The sequence below is a fragment of the Orbicella franksi genome, chromosome 7 (genome assembly GCF_964199315.1).
Source record: "Orbicella franksi chromosome 7, jaOrbFran1.1, whole genome shotgun sequence".
NCBI lineage: Eukaryota > Metazoa > Cnidaria > Anthozoa > Scleractinia > Merulinidae > Orbicella > Orbicella franksi.
The window spans coordinates 31,915,685-31,934,554 of record NC_138151.1 but is presented as its reverse complement, the minus strand read 5'-3'; the positions used below and the strand labels follow the sequence as shown (position 1 = coordinate 31,934,554).

General features: G+C 40.6%; 1 protein-coding gene and 1 pseudogene across 2 annotated transcripts; one reads left to right on the top strand and one right to left on the bottom strand.

Annotated features, from left to right (window-relative positions):
* Positions 1-609: 609 nt before the first annotated feature.
* LOC145492729 (uncharacterized) lies at positions 610-13,028 on the bottom strand. Its single transcript, XM_081472124.1, has 6 exons — positions 13,022-13,028; positions 12,844-12,895; positions 12,679-12,722; positions 2,900-3,007; positions 1,949-2,209; positions 610-1,370 (listed from the first exon to the last, which is right to left on the bottom strand). Exons 1-6 carry the CDS (start codon positions 13,026-13,028, stop codon positions 610-612), a joined length of 1,233 nt encoding a protein of 410 aa, XP_081328250.1.
* Positions 12,893-18,538, top strand: LOC145491747 (TM2 domain-containing protein 3-like; annotated as a pseudogene). Its single transcript, XR_014049881.1, has 5 exons — positions 12,893-13,470; positions 15,020-15,112; positions 15,886-15,952; positions 16,757-16,829; positions 17,388-18,538. The product of XR_014049881.1 is annotated as a TM2 domain-containing protein 3-like (transcript).
* The last annotated feature ends 332 nt before the right edge of the window (positions 18,539-18,870 follow it).

Genomic DNA, 18,870 nt, shown 5'->3' with positions numbered 1-18,870 from the left:
TGTCAAAAATTAACATCCAAGAATTTTCTCTCGTTGTATTAATTATCACAGGAGAGACCTGATCTAGTAAGTCACCTAATGTATGTTCATGGAGTTTACTCTATGCGCCGTAATATAAACAAGCACACAATTTACAACCTTCTCAGAAACCCACTGGGTTATTTCGTTTAGGATTTATATCCTTTTTCATGACAGCCTTTTGTCATTCCGGTGTTACAGGTGCCATGGTAAGATGGGAAGAGAAAATCTGGATATGTGGTCATCATGTAATACTTCATGTAATATCATAATTTCGAGTGCAATTTGTCATAAATAGACACGTCACAGTATCTCACTTCTTCTAAATTGCACCAGACAAGTGATCGTATTGCAGAAGTTACAAGAACTGAGAGGCCTTTTCAGGGGCGTAGCTATGGGGGGTCCTGGGATGCCCGTTACCCCCCCTCCCCCGCCCCTTTTTGTAAGCCTTGTTTTAAGCAAACAACCTAAAACAGGTGGCGAAAACGAAATGACAATCTGGTGAGTACCCTCAATTTCACACAGTGTGATCCCTTCCCCCCCCCCCCCCCCCACCCCGTTTGAAAAATCCTGGGTACGCCCCTGGTCTTACTAACCTTTCCATAAAAGTACAATATAACGCAGTGAACAGCGAGCCAGTCGTTCTTGTTGTTGTTCTTCCTTTTCATCTTTTTTACCCACTTTTAACTTGTGAAGGAATGATAACCTCTCGCCATTGTCGCACTGCGTTTCAATATTCGCTTGGCATTCATTTAGGAAAGCTCGTACGTTTGACTTCTCTGATTTTTGAATTGGTTTTAACAAATATCTAATCGCCTCCTGAATGAACACCATGGAAAACTGAAATGAGCCCTTCCTCTGGTTGGTGTACTTTGCCAGACAGTCTTGTAACTCTAACAACTTCGTCTTCTCGATGTCGACAGTAAAGAGCCATCCTTTGATTTGCTGGTATATAAGCAAAGCTAGAATACGACGGTAAACAGACAGTCGCAATTCTTTTTCTTGAAGGCCCTCCTGAAACGTCGCATCAGAAGAGCAACTGGACAACCTTACAATTTCTTCCACACCAAGCAAGTTGCTTTGGTTACTCTCGAGATTGTCGAAGAGCATCAGGCGATGCAACTGCTGCAGAGTGTACCTCACTACCTTGGGACTGACTCGATTGTGGCTAATTTTAGCCAGGGTCTCGTAAACGACTGCCCGGCTGCTAGAGTCTGGTTTTCGCCAGGACTCCTCCTGCGATGGAAGGACGTCTTGTATAATTAACTGCTCTTTCTTCTCCAACGATTGTCCCGCGGCATCGTCAAATGCCTTGATTGACTCTTTTACGTTTTTAAGAAATCCTTCCGCTCCTGAAACATAGGAGTCACAGCATGAGGAAACGTCGCAAGAGATTGCAAGAACAACTGACAGAAAAAAGGTACAAGTGAAATTTACACAAGTTTAAAATGTTGCCCCTTACTCGATTATGGGAACTTAGGACAAAAACACGAAGTTTTTGGTTATAACCATCGTTAACATGCTTTCTTAAAAGTTCCAAAGTGAACGAGACAGGCGCCATGGCGTAATGCAAGGACATTTGACCCCAGTTCGAGAAATCCCTGCCCTAGCTGGTAGCATTGTGCTGTGTTTATAGGCAAGGTACTTTACTCTCACAGAGCCTTTCTTAGTCTTAAGGTTTACCGAAAGATGGGTTCCTAGAGAATAGCAAGGTTTTTAATTTCACAGGTTCTGATATTTACTCGGAGAAATTCTACTCAATAAGTTCGATCTGATTCAAAGCTTAGCCAATCAGAAGCATGAACGATCAAATTTAACTAATGAAGAAACATCGCCGTCTCAATCAGCAACAACAAAGATGGCATATCTTAGATGGGATTCTTTATCAAGAATAATTGACTAGCAAATTGAATTGAGTCTTACAGTCTACCTGTATCAACGACAATTCCATTTCCTGCAGATCCTGGGTTCACACTCTGCCCACGTTGTTGCTGATGATCCATTAGCGCGCGGGGAAGAACATCATGGTCCAAGCAACCATGCCTTTTTTCTCTCTCGCTTTGTTCTCGACCCTGATATCTTTCTTCTAAGCCCTCTCCTTGTCTTGTTGTTGTATGCTTCGTGACCTTTTGATTATTTTCCACTTCAGGTGGTAAGTCATAAATGTGATCTTGATCCGTTGGACTTGAAGCTACAAATATACCAGTCAAGATAGATGTGTTTGGTAAAATAAAGGTCTAAAGCATTTTTATTGGGGGGGGGGGGGGGGGCGCTCTTCTGATTTTTCATTTTGTTTTTTATCATTCACTTTAAAATGACAATGTAGCGCGCATTCAACAAGTATTCTGACGGTGCCATTGAGACGCTCACTGAGAGGAATTCGCATTTGACAATTTCACTGTACTGATTTTTTTTTTTTATCTTTAAAATCCACAAATACAGTTTCCACATTATTAAGGAAAGGTACAAAGGTTATGGGTCACCATCTCAGGAGTTCCATCGACTGAACAGATTATTATCATAGACAATAATGTTAGGGTACTCAATATTTGTCCCCTTCCTTCTTTTACAACGTTGATTTATTTTTCCTCTTTAAGTTTATAAAACGTGAATTTTCTTACAGTATTGCGGGAGGAAGCAATTTATCTCAACAATTTCATGTAACACTGGAACTAGTAGCTAGCAAGCCAAATCTGAGAATTATTAAAACGCAGACTGTTGCAAAAATTAAACTAAACTTGATACCTGTTTGACTCAACACATTCCTTTCTTTGTTAATGTTAATTCCCCTTTTTAGCCTGCCGGTATTCCATGTGTGGTTCTTTCTAGTCTTAGACTGTTACTCACCGGTCATAGAATCGATTTTAAGAATGTTGCATACCTCTCGGCCCTGGTGGATGTGAGTAGACGTTACTTCCATCCCCAAAAACAATTGCGGAAGCCTGATGGATATCGATGTGGTATGTGCTTCCAAGAGTCTTGTTTACGTCTACAACGGAACAGACAAAATAGAAATGAAACATCACATAAAATGCTTTACTCAGAACACCAAGCCATAAGGCACAGAACCTTCTTCCAGTGCTTATTTTGGACACTTTTAAGATGCCTTCTAAGGTCGTATGACCTACCGCATGCTGATGAATGCATGCTCAATGAAGGTAAAAAAAAGAAACAACTTCGGTTAAGTCTGCGCTAAGAACTGACCTTCGCGCAGGTACTTATCTCCTGTTTCTGTAGCATTCAAGGCGACTAGGAGAATTTCTAGCTGCCCTCTGGATGGTTACTCCCAGCAAACAATTCACCGCTACCCATTTATACACCTGGGTGGAGAATGGCACCGGGAGAGAAAAGTGTTTTCTCTAAGAACATAACACAGTGACCTCAGTTAGGACTCGAACCCATACCGCTCGATCTAGACCGCAGCGCACTAATCATTAGCCCAGCGCGTCCCCCACATTCAGTGCGGAAAAACGTAATTAGCATGCGGGAGTTTTGGTCGCTGGCCAGGCTCCAAGATGTAAAAAATGGCGGAAATTTCGTTGTTCATGTAAACAAAAAGCTACGAACTTATGATTATTATTTTTTTATTTTCAAGTGAGTAGCAACATTTTCTCGACACTAATAGAAAGTTGGTGTAATGTTCTCTGCTCCATTGCAACCCTCGTTATTGTCTGATGTAGCGGTTTCAAACAGTTTTAGACGCTTTTGGCCAACAGTTTAGTGCGGTTATGTTCGTTCGAATGTTAAATAGATATTTTCATCGAAAGTTGTTTGAATTTGAATAAAGTAAGTCTGTGGTGGATGCGTGTATTTTTCCAACGCTAATTTTGACCTTATATTTATCCCAAGTTTCGTTAAAGTTAAATTTTACGGATGCTGAAGATCTTTTTGTTTTTCATTACATAGCAAAGCATTATACGGCTGAGATGCACTCTTCCTCCTAATGGGTAAACACGGCCAATTTCCTCACCGAAAATAACTCAGTAACCAGTGAACACAAATTAGTTAACCTGAAATATCCCAGTTTGCGTCGATCGAGGGACGAGACGACTACAAGCGTTTCTTGTTGTTACAAAGTAGCTTTACTTTAGAATGTATTTTTCTTGTCTTACAAAATGTAGAAAAATTGTTTTTCTTAATTCGAATGAGTTGAATCTTTGAAATATTTATGACCAGTAATTAATAAGACATTTTGAAGCCAGTGGTATGTAAAAAAAAAGGTTTTCAACAAAATTTAGCGGTTTATTAAAAATCGGCAATATTCTCAACACAACACCAGCTTGTTGTGACTGATTTTCGGGTTCCATCGTCTTGTACTTTGTAGATTAGAGCCATTTTTTTAGGCGTTAGGAAAAGAAACATAATTATTTCAAATTTTCAGCCAAACGTACGGAATTAGAACGTAACTGCCTTTATGAAAACAATGAACTAAAAGATTGCTTCTAGTCTGCGATTCGGCCATCCCTCCTTTTTTTTTCGTTTATTGTCGAGTGCCCTTTCTGATTTTGGGTCGGTCGGTCGGAAAAGGAAAAAAAACAAAACAAAACAAAAATAAAATTGGAAAAGGAGTGTGAAGCTACGAGGCCCGGTACCTCAGCATGATATCCGTGGAGCCTGGAAACAACAAGGTGTGGTTACAAAGTCAACATCGCGGCAATGGAGGAAGGAAAAAGTCGACGTCGTTGTAACATGTACATTGGATACAAGTTTCCTCATATACTTGGATCGTTGCCATGTCACCTTCCAGACTAATAATCTCCACTACCAGCTCACTGTGACCTACGCGAACCTGTACAAAAAGAAGAGTTTGAAATTTGCTGTCACTGTTTGCAGCTCAGCAACCCATATCCGTCCTGGCCAAACATGTTACGTAAATACTGCGTACAAATGTATGTCAATGTTATGATACTGTAATGCAAAGTGAAACTTACCTGGTTTTGCAGGGTGCTACAAAAGTGCTGTTCCACTGATAGGCGAAGGGCTAGTGGAATGACTTGTAGTCATTACCGACTGACGCATCATCCACTGACACTATTCACTTGACTCTGAAGATGCCTTCTGCTCAGGTTGTCGATATGTCAGTCACCAACAGTAGACAAGACGAACTACTGATACTCCTTGTTTCACACCATTTACTATTGTAGTTTATACTGTTTTGTTACCACAGGTTGTCATACAGGCGAGGACTAATGACTGTTTTTTTTTTTTTTTTTTTTTTTTCTTTTTTTTTTTTTTTTGCTTATAATAAACTTTTAGAAGGTCCTTATTGCCATAAGTGGATCCAGACAAATTCAAAATCCACTAATCAACAAGACTAATGGAGAATGGTTTCATTGAGCACTACGGTTTTTATCACTTTTCAAACATACTTGTACATGTACAGCTGCCAAAAATAGCAGCGCAAATGAAAAATCCTAGACTGTTAATTTAACAGTAGCTAATCACATTGTGAGAATCAGTTTCTATGGTTGGGGTGCTGAGACTAAGAGCTGGTTGTTAACACTATGTATCCGTAAGTTGCCATCCAGTGGACAAGTGTTGCAAGACAGTACAGGGAGGAAAGGGGAAGGGAACCAAAAAGCAAATAGTGCAGGTACACTGTGAGGAGTTAGATTAAGAAGGGGTGGGAAGTCAAACTCTCAAGGTGGTGAGAACTAGGAGCAGCAGGGGAAAGTTTGAAAACAATCCATGGTACTTTGCAACAAAACAGCAGCTACAGTTAGGGATGGCAAATGGTCCTTCAAAAATCATGGATCTCACAAAATTTTCGCTGAATTTCACGCTGAATTTCCTAGGTGTACATTAGCTACACTAAAAACAAAGGATAAACATACGAAATGCGTGCAAAATACTCTGCGCAAACCTCCAATACTTGGAGAAATGCCGTATAAATGCAACGCATAACTATCTTACGTTTTATCCTTCAATTCAAATCACACATGCTGGAGAAAATAAGCGTTATAGCCATCATAGAAAACACAGTGTCAAGCTGTGTACAATAGGATCGAAGACTTCATGCTCACCATTCGCTGGTGGCAAAACTACCAATCACAATCAAGAATTCTCGATCTGCCGAACGAGTATATAATACCAAAAACACATGCCAGGTGCGGAGTGTTACCGAGCATTGGTCTCTACCACTCCCTGTTATCGGCAACTGATGAGATCCAGAAGGATCGAAACCGCGGTCTTGCCTGATCTACAAGGCTACGAGCCTCCTAACAAAATAGAGACTATTAACAGTCTCAAGAAAACCTGACAGCATCGCAAATAAAAGCAATGACAACCACAACGTGGAGCTGGATGAACAATCATAGGAAGAACTCCTAAATTCAGAGCTTTTGCCTGAACAAAACCACACAATATCATAAACAACACGCAAAAAAGTCCACAGACTTGCGCGTGAACACCTACATTTGCAGTTCCAGAACGAACAAACTGGAAGGACAAAAAGCTCGATGAAATTGATGCAAGAAGCATAAGAACGTCTCTTTAAGACAGACTTATAGCTTTCAACAAGGAAAGCTACAGCTATCTCTGGCGAAGCCGGACAAAGATAAATATGACACCCGTGATAACAAGCAGCATAACTTGCAACAGTAAATCAAACAGCCGGGCCCGGCGTAATAATACAAAATGCAAGTAACCAACATGCTCACGGAATATTTCAAACTTTGTCCCTCCAGAGCTAATATTTAGAGAGCTTAAAACATATCTTGCAATCAAATGAGCCAAAAAAAAGTAGCACGTGGCCAAAAACAGAGGTGTCAAACTCAACAAATTACACGCGGATAACAGCGGAAACCACGCAGACCTATGACCTCTAACGGCTCTACTCTGGTGAAATGTCCTCCTAAAAACAGGATTATTGCTTAGAGAAATATTCAAAGATCCCCCTATCGTACAATACAAAAGGGGCAGATCCTCAAAGATATGCTAGTTCGAGCAAAACTCTCAAAGCGGCTATAACACGTGGATAGGAGTTGTGTAGGCCTGTCAACCCATTGTTATCACAAAAAGTCCCTTTTGGTTCTATAATTGTACAAGACTCAATAACACAAGCATGCTAATTTGAAATATAACACTCTATGCTTTTATGTAACTATTTGCTGTCTACTTTCTTATTGCAGTGTTCAAATACATGAATATTAACCAAAACAGAAGTCCATTTTTACCTTTGATAATCCCAGGATGAATGTTTAAAATGTTAAATTCTATTCAAACAGGCTCTTTTCTAGCGGTGAAAACTAAGCGTGCGAAAGTAAATTCCAAACTTTGGGAATATCACTTGGGGTATATTCTAGGTTATTTTCCAGATTTAACTGGAAAATATTCCGAATTACGTGACGAGTTTACACCAATAATCACTCGCGCGAAAAAGTATTTCAAAAAACGGTAAAATAACATTAAAACTTACATGAAATTAACGCGTTAACGATATTTAAAATTACTTTTTTGCGGTCTAGGTGTACGTACTAAGGATGAATCTAATGAGGAACAAGAACCGGAATGCAAGCCTGCCAAGGAAACGGGATGCAGTTGTGGCAGTAAACAAAAGTCACGAAATAAAGCAGCATGTATCAACAAGGGAGGAAAGTCTCGCTGTCCTTGTGTGAAAAGAGGCCAAGCCTGCGATCGTGACCTATGCAAGTGTCGCTCCTGTGGCAATGTTAACGAGAAAAAATTGACGAAGAAATTGACGCAATGCCGGTGCGGAGAAGCCAAAAAAAAAAAAAAATGACAATGTAGAACAAACAGTTTCTTGCGTAGATGTTACAGGGAGAAACAGAACAAAATGCTCGTGTTTTACTGCTGGTTTAGCATGCAAAGACTGTAGGTGCTACAACTGTAAGAATAATATGCATGAATAATATCGACACTCCCACAAAAGGTAATGGCCAAGAAAAAAAGAGGAAGTCTACGCTCTCTACTCCACCTTCTCTTAAAAGGCGTCGAGGAACTGAATATTTAAGGGAGAATAACATTGATAATATTGCGGCGGGGTAGAGTCAGCTAGAGAACTGTGGTCTTGAAATGACAGAAAATTTTGTTTCCTCTTCTAATTTAGAACACACTAAAAAAAATATATGTACTCTGTACAATTTTGTGATTGACAGAGACTTTGCAAAATGCAATTCCTTCCGTTTTAATGGCCGCAAAACCCTCGCACAGATCCATGGGAAACTAGTGTATATAAATAGAAGGACGGATGCTATATGGCGTTTGCCTAGTAGAGGATCGAAAAGCTAGATTCAAATAGTTAAGAAAAAATGCTTCGAAGCAACTTAGAGTCTTAATCTTTTGTTTTATTCAGCTTAATATGATAACTCATTTGTTAATTGCACGCAGTACACAACAAAAATTAGGTTGTCACGAAAAGTTGGAAAGTTTCAATCGTTATCACGTGAGAACTCAATCATCAACAGAACCTGTCGGATCCTTAAGAACCCATAACTGAGTTGAGTGAAGTATTTTTTATAGTTGCATTTTGCTGTGTTTAAAGGATATCAAAGTTCTATTTGAGAATCCAAGTGTTCTTATTCATAAAGGTAATGCTAAACGATTTAAGGACGCGTTATCATTGTTGCTGCTGAAACTGTTTTGTTTACGAATAAACTCTCCGGTTAACACTTAATTGTGACAAGTTTTCTTTTCTTTCGCCACACTTCCACAATCCTTTAAGGTTGAGTGATCAGTGCTGAGAAAAGATAATCAGTGCTTGGGACGGCAATCAGTACTAGGGACATATGATCACTGTTAGGGACAGATGATCAGTTCTAGGGACAGATGATCACTGTTAGTGACAGATGAAAAGTGACAGGGACAGACGATCAGTGCTAGAGACAGATGATCAGTGTTAGAGACAGATGATCACTGTTAGGAACAGATGGTAAGTGATCGGGACATATGATAACTGTTAGAGACAGATGATCAGTACTAGGGACAGATGATCACTGTTAGTGACAGATGATCAGCGATAGGGACAGATAATCACTGTTAGGGACAGATGATCAGTATTAGGGACATATGATCCCTATTAGTGACAGATGATCAGGGCTAGGGACAGATGATCAGTATCAGGGACAGAAGATCAGTGCTAGGGACAGATGATCACTGTTAGAGACAGATGATCAGTGCTAGGGACGGATAATCAGTGCTAGGGACAGATGATCACTGTTAGGGACAGATGATCACTGATAGCGACGGATGATCAGTACTAGGGACAGAAGATCAGTGCAAGGGACAAATGATCACTGCTTGGGATAGCTGATCTGTGATACAGACAGAAGATAAGTGCAAGGGACAAATGATCACTGTAAGGGACAGCTGATCTGTGCTATGGACAGATGATCATTGCTAGGGACAGATGATCAGTACTAGGGACAGCTGATCAGTGATAGGGACAGGTTATTACTGCTAAGGACAGACAATTAGTGTTAGGGACACACAAACAGTGACAGGGACAGTTGATCAGTACTAGGGACATACAATCAGTGCTAGGGACAGACGATCGGTGATAGGGACAGTTGATCAGTGCTAGGGACATATGATCGGTGATAGGAACAGATAATCGGTGCTAGGGACAGATGATCAGTACTAGGGACAGAAGATCAGAGCTAGGGACAGACAATCAGTACTAGGGACAGTTGATCAGTGCTAGGGACACAATCAGTACTAGGAACAGTTGATCAGTGCTAGGGACAAATGATCAGTACTAGGGACAGAAGATCAGTGCTAGGGAAAGCTGATCAGTGACAGGGACAGGTGATTGGTGATAGAGACAGACAATCAGTGCCAGGGACAGCTGATCAGTGCTAGGGACACACAATCAGTGCTAGGGACAGATAATCACTGTTAGGGACAGAAGCTCAGTGCTAAGGACATATGATCGGTGATAGGGACAGGTGAATAGTGCTAGGGACACGCAATCAGTGCTGGGAACAGATGATCAGTGCTAGGGACATATTATCACTACTAAGGACAGGTGAATAGTGCTAGGGACAGACAATCAGTGCTAGGGACACACAATCAGTGGTAGGGACAGATGATCAGTACTAGGGACATGGGAAAAGTGCTAGGGACAGACAATCAATGCTAGGGACACAATCAATGCTAGGGCCAGATGATCGGTGCTAGGGACAGATGATCAGTACTAGGGACACACAATCAGTGTTAGGGACACACAATCAGTGGTAGGGACAGATGATCAGTATTAGGGACAGAAGATCAGTGCTAGGGACAGATCATCAGTGCTAGGGACTGATGATCAGCGCTAAGGACACACAATCAGTGCTAGGGACAGATGATCAGTGCTAGGGACACACAATCAGTGATAGGGACAGATGATCATTACTAGGGACAGGTGAATAGTGCTAGGGACAGACAATCAGTGCTAGGGACTCACAACCAGTGCTAGGGACAGATGATCGGTGGTAGGGACAGATAATCAGTACTAGGGACACACAATCAGTGCTAAGGACAGCTCATCAGTGCTAGGGACACACAATCAGTGCTAGGGACAGATGATCGGTGATAGGGACAGGTGAATACTGTTAGGGACAGACAATCTGTGCTAGGGACAGATGATCAGTGCTAGGGACACACAATCAGTGTTAGGGACAGATGATCAGTGCTAGGGACAGATGATCAGTGCTAGGGACAGATAATCAGTGCTAGGGACACACAATCAGTGGTAGGGACAGATGATCAGTGCAAGGGACAGATGATTGGTGATAAGGACAGGTGAACAGTGCTAGGGACACACAATCAGTGCTAGGGACACACAATCAGTGCTAGGGACACACAATCAGTGCTAGGGACAGATGATCAGTGCTAGGGACACACAATCAGTGATAGGGACAGATGATCATTACTAGGGACAGGTGAATAGTGCTAGGGACAGACAATCAGTGCTAGGGACTCACAACCAGTGCTAGGGACAGATGATCGGTGGTAGGGACAGATAATCAGTACTAGGGACACACAATCAGTGCTAAGGACAGTTGATCAGTGCTAGGGACACACAATCAGTGCTAGGGACAGATGATCGGTGGTAGGGACAGATAATCAGTACTAGGGACACACAATCAGTGCTAAGGACAGCTCATCAGTGCTAGGGACACACAATCAGTGCTAGGGACAGATGATCAGTGCTAGGGACACACAATCAGTGATAGGGACAGATGATCAGTGCTAGGGACACACAATCAGTGCTAAGGACAGCTCATCAGTGCTAGGGACACACAATCAGTGATAGGGACAGATGATCAGTGCTAGGGACACACAATCAGTGCTAGGGACACACAATCAGTGGTAGGGACAGATGATCAGTGCTAGGGACAGATGATCAGTGCTAGGGACAGATGATCAGTGCTAGGGACAGATGATCAGTGCTAGGGACAGATAATCAGTGCTAGGGACACACAATCAGTGGTAGGTACAGATGATCAGTGCTAGGGACAGATGATCGGTGATAAGGACAGGTGAACAGTGCTAGGGACACACAATCAGTGGTAGGTACAGATGATCAGTGCTAGGGACAGATGATCGGTGATAAGGACAGGTGAACAGTGCTAGGGACATACAATCAGTGCTAGGGACACACAATCAGTGCTAGGGACAGATAATCAGTTCTAGGGACAGGTGAATAGTGCTAGGGACACACAATCAGTGCTAGGGACACACAATCAATGCTAGGGCCATATGATCGGTGCTAGGGACAGATGATCAATACTAGAGACACACAATCAGTGCTAGGGACATTTGATCAGTGCTAGGGACACACAATCAGTGCTAGGGACAGATGATCGGTGATAGGGACAGGTGAATAGTGCTAGGGACAGACAATCAGTACTAGGGACAGATGATCAGTGCTAGGGACACACAATCAGTCTAGGGACAGAAGATCAGTGCTAGGGACAGATGGTCAGTGCTAGGGACAGATGAATAGTGCTAGGGACAGATGATCAGTGCTAGGGACACACAATCAGTCTAGGGACAGAAGATCAGTGCTAGGGACAGATGGTCAGTGCTAGGGACAGATGGTCAGTGCTAGGGACAGATGAATAGTGCTAGGGACAGAAGATCAGTGCTGGGGACAGATGATCAGTGTTAGGGACAGGTGAATAATGCTAGGGACAGAAGATCATTGAGAATCACTACAGTGTAGTCTACATGAAGTAGAATACTCTAATGTAGTTTACATGAAGTAGAATACTCGGTGCACTTATGGCATTCACCCATGAAGTATATACCTGGAAACCACTGGTAAGGAATGGGTGAGAACTGGGACTTGAAGCTACGGGAAGGAGTAAGTTCATACCCCTCCCCACCCCCCCCCCCCCCCCACTACTACTCCCCACTCAACAGCCCCCCTTCCCTTCCGGGAAAGTGAAGTACGAGAGCCACACTGTACTGTAGGTGGCACGTGCATATGCACAACTCTAGATCTAAGAAAATTCCGACTTCTCTCTTTATGCATAATTATGCAAGACGAGTTTGGTACTCCAAAGGACTTCAGGCTTTATTTGAATGAGTGAATTTATGTTGATATAGATATTGACAACCCTCAATCGGTTCAACATGACATAACTTAACTTCACTAGTAGTCAGTAACTTACATGTGAAGAAAGCTTTACTTTCGCTTAAATTTCTACTCACCAATTCGTACATAGCGGCTCCACTCATGTTTTCCGCTGTCACCACTACATAAAAACAAAAGTAGATCGATATATTCACTGTAATGGGATATATGAAAACTGGAAAGGAAGAGTTGAGGAATTGCGATGCATATTAAATTAACTGGAGAAGTTTGATCTCACTTACCGGGTCCTGACACAGCGAAGACATATCCAAACTTGCTCTCCTTCTCCTGATCCTTGATTTTAGGAGGTTTATTCGCGAGATCCATCTCTCCAGCCTGTGTGAAACAGAGCTATTTTCAAAATCAAGTTCAATTTAATCTTTTACTTAAATCAAAAGATAAAACTCAACGCAGGTTCACCCACCATCTTGGAAATGATTTAATAGTCACGTGGGTACCTTGAGATCGAAAAGTCGCTGGTGCCCAGTGTTTTTCGTTTTCCTTTCTCTCTTCACAACATGGCGGACTTTGTCGGGGTGACTCATCACGTCCTAGTCGCTTTTCTACTGAAATTTGCTCTTCAATATAACATTGCAGCACAGGGAAACAGTGAAGCTACCCCAGCTATCCAAGTGACAGTTACGAGTTCGCAGTCTGCGGAAAGTTTGTCGTCTGTTTCACCCACCAAGACAACAGCTATCAAAAATAATTCTTCAGGAGATATTGATTGGTCAGATTTACAATGCCCAGACGGTGTTCGATGCCGTGATCTTGGGGCTTCTTGTATTCAGTGTGAATTTAATTACTCATGTATTTACGGGAAATACGTTGAAGTACAATGTAAAGCAATTAGCTCAATTAAATGCACGGTAAGTAAGCGTTACTCTATTAAGCTTAAGCTTGTATTTTTAATGTTGTAACTTAATTAAGTTTGAGCTTAACTATGTACATGTATGTTCACGTACAAATTTAATATATAGATTTAGGCCAACCTAAAAGCGTAGCTCCTGGGCCGGGTTGTTCAAAGCCCGATTAAGCTAACCCATAAAAAGGTAGAATTTTGATTTGAGTTTTGTAACTTTGCGGTCATGTGAGGTTTCTGTATATTGTTTGGCCTTCTGTTTTGAGGTTTAATAATTACCATATACACAAAACAAAACAGCAAAAAACATTTGTATAGAAGAAAAAGTTATAACTCGATTAACTTTTAATCCTGGGTTAGCGTAAACCGGCTTCCGAGCAATCCTGCCCTGTTTCAATAACCAGCACTTGATCAACGGTCAGCTTCAAGAAAACTTGTGACCTCGAGGAGCTGTAAGCCTGAGCCCGCGATATGGTCACGTGATACTGGTCAGCAGATACCTTGTTTTGAACAGTGTCAATTGATCATAACATGGATGTCCAATATCAAGGAAGTACACGGTAAACCAAGGCTGCATGTCTCTGTCAACCTATTATTTGGAATATGGCCGCCATGTTGGGCAACTCCGCCGTTGTCGTCGTCGTTGTCGTCGTCGTCGTGCGTACACACCCACGAGCAATACTGCTAGCCATGATAACCATGAGAAAATCAACTCGTGGGTACGAATCTTCCATGTTTATCGTTGATTGCCGCACAAATATAAATTTAATTTTGGCGGGCTTCGGACTGAACTACTCCGACTAAAAATAGAGATCAAATTTTCTTGATTGACATTATCCTTCAAATCATGGCGTGTAAATTGACAAATCTGTCAGATTTCACGCCTGACAAAAATTTGTCCTGCTCCGAGGCAGGACGATGGCGTCTTTGAAGTTTGGTAAGCCTTGACAAAATTTGGTCGATCTAAAAATCACCGGACGCACTTGTCTCAGGGAATTGATGACAGATTTTTTCGCAAAATAAACAAAAATTTGCCCAGTGCATCCGGGCCGTATATGAGTATGGGGCTCCGCTATAAAGCAAAAACAGTCAAATTTTATTCTGACTAAATATTCTTGACAATTCTCCCAGAAGTTTTGTAAGTTGGGAAAATAACAAAAAGAGCCCGAGACATCTGATTTCCATGGTCAATAATTTGTATCAAATAGTACCATTACTGTATTGGATTGTGAGTAAGCTTTTATCAGTTTTCCAGTTTATTATATGGCTAAGTCTTTGAGTAATGTAATAAATTCTTTGTTGACCAAGTTTGTGGGGTAAAGATTGCTGGATATTGGCCTCATTCTTATCTTTGTACGTGTTTATGGACCTTGACTCCATCTTGGCCATTAGCACTTCAGGAAAGAACTTGGCCAGTATCCAGCCATCTTGATTTCAATTTATCTTATGGTAGGAGAAAAAAAAAAAACGAGGTTAAAAATCAAACTTCATCAACAACAAACTAAAACAAATTTACACCCAACAACAATAATAAAATTACTGTTGTTTCTGTACAGGGTTCTCAGAGTTTTAAGAGGACACTAAACTGTAGATACTGTTATCAAATGAATCCTGATGACTACATTTGCAAGAAGCAGTCATGATGTAAGGTAAATATCTGGTCATTATTTCAATTAACAGACTTTACAGTGACAGAGGTGGTTTACATTGAATTTACAATTAGTATGGGGACCATTCTTAGTTTGTATTAAGCAAACAGGAGGTCCATATGGGAGACCGAATGCAGTGAGGTCTGTGCACACAACCAAGGTCAAGATTCTCCCATACAGACATACTAAGGTCGGTTAATAAGATGTTGATTATGTGGCAAACAAGAGAAATTTAGTTTGTTTAATGTAACTGGTTTGTACTAAATGATATTTTGCTTGTGAACAGCAATGAGCTGAACTTAAATCTGCCAAAGTTTGCTTGCCCTCTTTACGTTCTTTTCTCATCAGGCTTTTTGGCACTTCCATAACTGATATTTTTAGAAGAAGAAAAAAGTCAATCTTTTTGTATTTTAGTTTGCAACTTTTTTACGGCAAAATGTAATTGGTCTAGGTGCCTGTCTAGATGGGAGAATCTACACCACCATCACTATTGATTTCAGCCAATCAAATTCATGAATTTGGTAGGTCCCAGTCCTTGTGAGACACAGCCATATAATAAAGGCTGAATTAATCAGCCCTAGGTCTCAAGTGACAGAATCTATCAGGCACAGCAAGTCACTCTACAGAATAACAGACTAGTGGTGTTTAGAGTTACAGTTAGGGCTGCTTTAAATGTAGCTTTGAAAAAGTCAAGACATCAAAAGTTATATGGGATCCATTGAATTCAAGATGGGAATTCATGCCACTTTTTTTGTTTGTTTTGTTTGGAATAGGTAGTGTCCAGTCCCCAGGAGAGATATCAAGCAAACTGCACTGTAAAAGACAATGTACTCTGTCTTGGTAAGTTTACATAAAAAAAGATGTCTTTTATTGACTCTCAGGCTAAAGGAACTATTATAATTGTTTATCAACACCAGTCATGACTTGTTCTCACATATTTTCATCAGGCACATATTTGTTTCATAATTTGTTCAAGTATTGAGTCTTTCAATTGCCTATTTCCATTGTGATTGGCTTATTTAGTAAGTTATGACTTTGGATTTGGTTCGTGATGCTCAATTGAAAACCACTCTAGAACTTCTCTAAATAACAATGAGTTACATTGTATTATTTTCTATATATATTTGATGATGTGCTACTGACTATGACATTCCATTTTTATTATAAAACAATGCTTGATATGTGGTAATTATATGTATCACAGTTATGAATTGGCTAAAGTAACACTTGCATGACCCTGTTCATACAGCTGGACCTTATTTCAGTTTGTTCTGCGGCATAATGTAATATGGATTGGATGCCAGTCCATTGCAGGGTTACCTCCCCCGCCCCCGGTATTTATTTGCTGGTACTCATTTAAACACCTGGGTGGAAAGAGGCGCTGTGATCTAGAAAGTGTCTCACCCAAGAACACAATGGAGTGACCCCAGCCAGGGCTTGGAAATCCAGAATGCTTGATTCAGAATTCAGCCTGTAATCATCCTCAAGATTCTTAATCTGACTACTTTATCCTAGTTCCTCATCACCGTTGAAGAGTTAAAATAGCAGCAGCGAGGTCTTAGTAATTGTGTTAATGTACCAGTATTTCCTATGCCACTGAAAATGCAGAACTACCTGTTCTTTATTGTATGCTTTGTTTCCAAGGTAACCGTACATTTCCAAAATTGTTGTCATGCAATTGGACTTCAGGTTACAGATGGTCTACTGCTGTATTACTAAGATAACCAAAGACATATTCTGTAACTATATCAGTGTTGATAAACGTAGCTGGCTGCTGCGGAAAATTCCCATCTCTTCCATCTCATCTGATTCTTTAGAAAGAGATTGCAAAATCAACCAGCTACTGTACTCCAACAGTAAAGCCACCTACCTTCAAAACTTTGTGACAGTCTTGCAGTATGGTATTTTATTACATGAATAAGTTAGTTCACAGGGCCAATAACTAAAATCAACCAATCAGATTGTTCCACTGCTGGTCTAATATTCTCTCAGTATTGGACTGGGTACTGTCTTGAATGGTCCCGCATGGTCACTCTTGAAAATTGGTTGTTTTAAGGCTAACATCTCTGAAAGATGAATTTTTATAAATATGTCTGAGGGTATTACACTGTACATAGTCAAGGAGCATCTTTTTTGGCACCACTCATAAGGGATACATAATCTAAGTGTAATTAAAATTGATTACAATTAATGAACTTGTGATGATAATTATCTAAATTTGTAGCCAGAGCCTTCTTGTTTTCTTGTGAAAAGAACCATTTTCTCTTTCTGTCTGCAGCTTGACTCTTGGTGGTTTTGGTGTGGACCGCTTCTATTTAGGACACTGGAGAGAGGGTCTTGGAAAGCTGTTCAGCTTTGGGGGCCTGGGAGTGTGGACCCTTGTGGACCTCATTCTTATTATCATTGGATATGTTGGACCAGAGGATGGCTCCCTTTACATATTCTAGGTTCTGCTACATTACAGAATGGGTCTTGGAAATTCCAGCTCCTTGGGGTCAGTTTTGACCACACCCTGAAAAAGTTGGACCATGCCATCTCAGGACCTGTTGGGCCTGAGCTCACTTGAAATATTCAAGACTATTACCACTGAATGCCAGAAGAACTTGGTCTTTGGCAACTTTCTTTCCTAGGCCCCGGTCCTTATCTGCACTACTACATGCTGCAGATTTTGAAGATGACCTTTAGTCCTGTGCGACTACCACTTTGCACTGCTGGAGTGGAAGAAACCATTTTCCCAAACAACGTGGAAAAAACTCAATAAAATGAATGGTCAGACACGTGGATTTTATCCACAGGAGCAAAAAGTAGAACCTTAATGCATGGCTCAAGATTTGGCTGAAGTCAAGAGAAAGAATTAAAAGTTAGATTATTTTGTATTTGAATAACTATGTCCTTTGAATTTGGAGTAGTGGTAGTTACTTTGAGAAAATAAAACAGAAGTGGACTGTCTTTGTTTTGGATCACAGAACAAGACAAAATAATTAATCATGTGTTATGAAACATTCTAAATAGTTTTACATGTAAGAACTGTGACATATATGTTACTGCCCAGTCAGATGCTCTATAGTCTAGCCAAGTACTGCTATTGATAATGTATAGACGGATTGGAAATATAATTTATTAATGGAGACTCTCTATTGAATCAATATTCAGTTGTCAATTGACAGTTATGTTGGAGGGCAAAAGAATGTTGTACATTGGAAATAACTAACATCAATTTAGAATTCTTGAAATAGTTATTTAAAAGCATTGCATACTTACTGTAATTTAAACTTTCGACAACTTGATGGCTTCAGTTTAAACGAATACCAAGTTGAGGCATTCGGTCGGACGAGCCATAACAAAAAACTAATTTAGCTCGGGTATACTACAAACTAACATGAACTCATACTTAAAAATATCAGACAATAAAATTTGCTTCCTTGTCATATTTCTATGTTGTAACAAATTATGTGTTTACATATGAAGACTATGTGTGCATTGTTTCATTTCCCCTTTAAATACCTATTTTTTTTTGTATTAATTAACAAACACAATATACATAGGAGAAACTAAACAAAATAAAAAGAGGAAAATAAATCTCCCTACCCTGTTATATACCTTAATCGTATCTATAACAAACTTCTCGATCGTGTTATGCTCTCCGCGCGCCTATTTGTTACGTAATCGGCGCGCGATCACGTAGGTGTCCAATTACAGGTATCCAATTTGAATTGGATACCCACATGATTCGCACGTCAGTTACGCGCGCTTTAATG

Bases quoted from the DNA above. Each gene is read 5' to 3' on its own strand.
- LOC145492729 (XM_081472124.1), bottom strand. The intron at 3,008-12,678 runs GTGAGTAGAAAT...GTTCCGTTGTAG, and splicing joins GAGCCGCTATGTACGAATTG to ACGTAAACAAGACTCTTGGA. The intron at 1,371-1,948 runs GTAGACTGTAAG...CCTATGTTTCAG, and splicing joins TGGAATTGTCGTTGATACAG to GAGCGGAAGGATTTCTTAAA.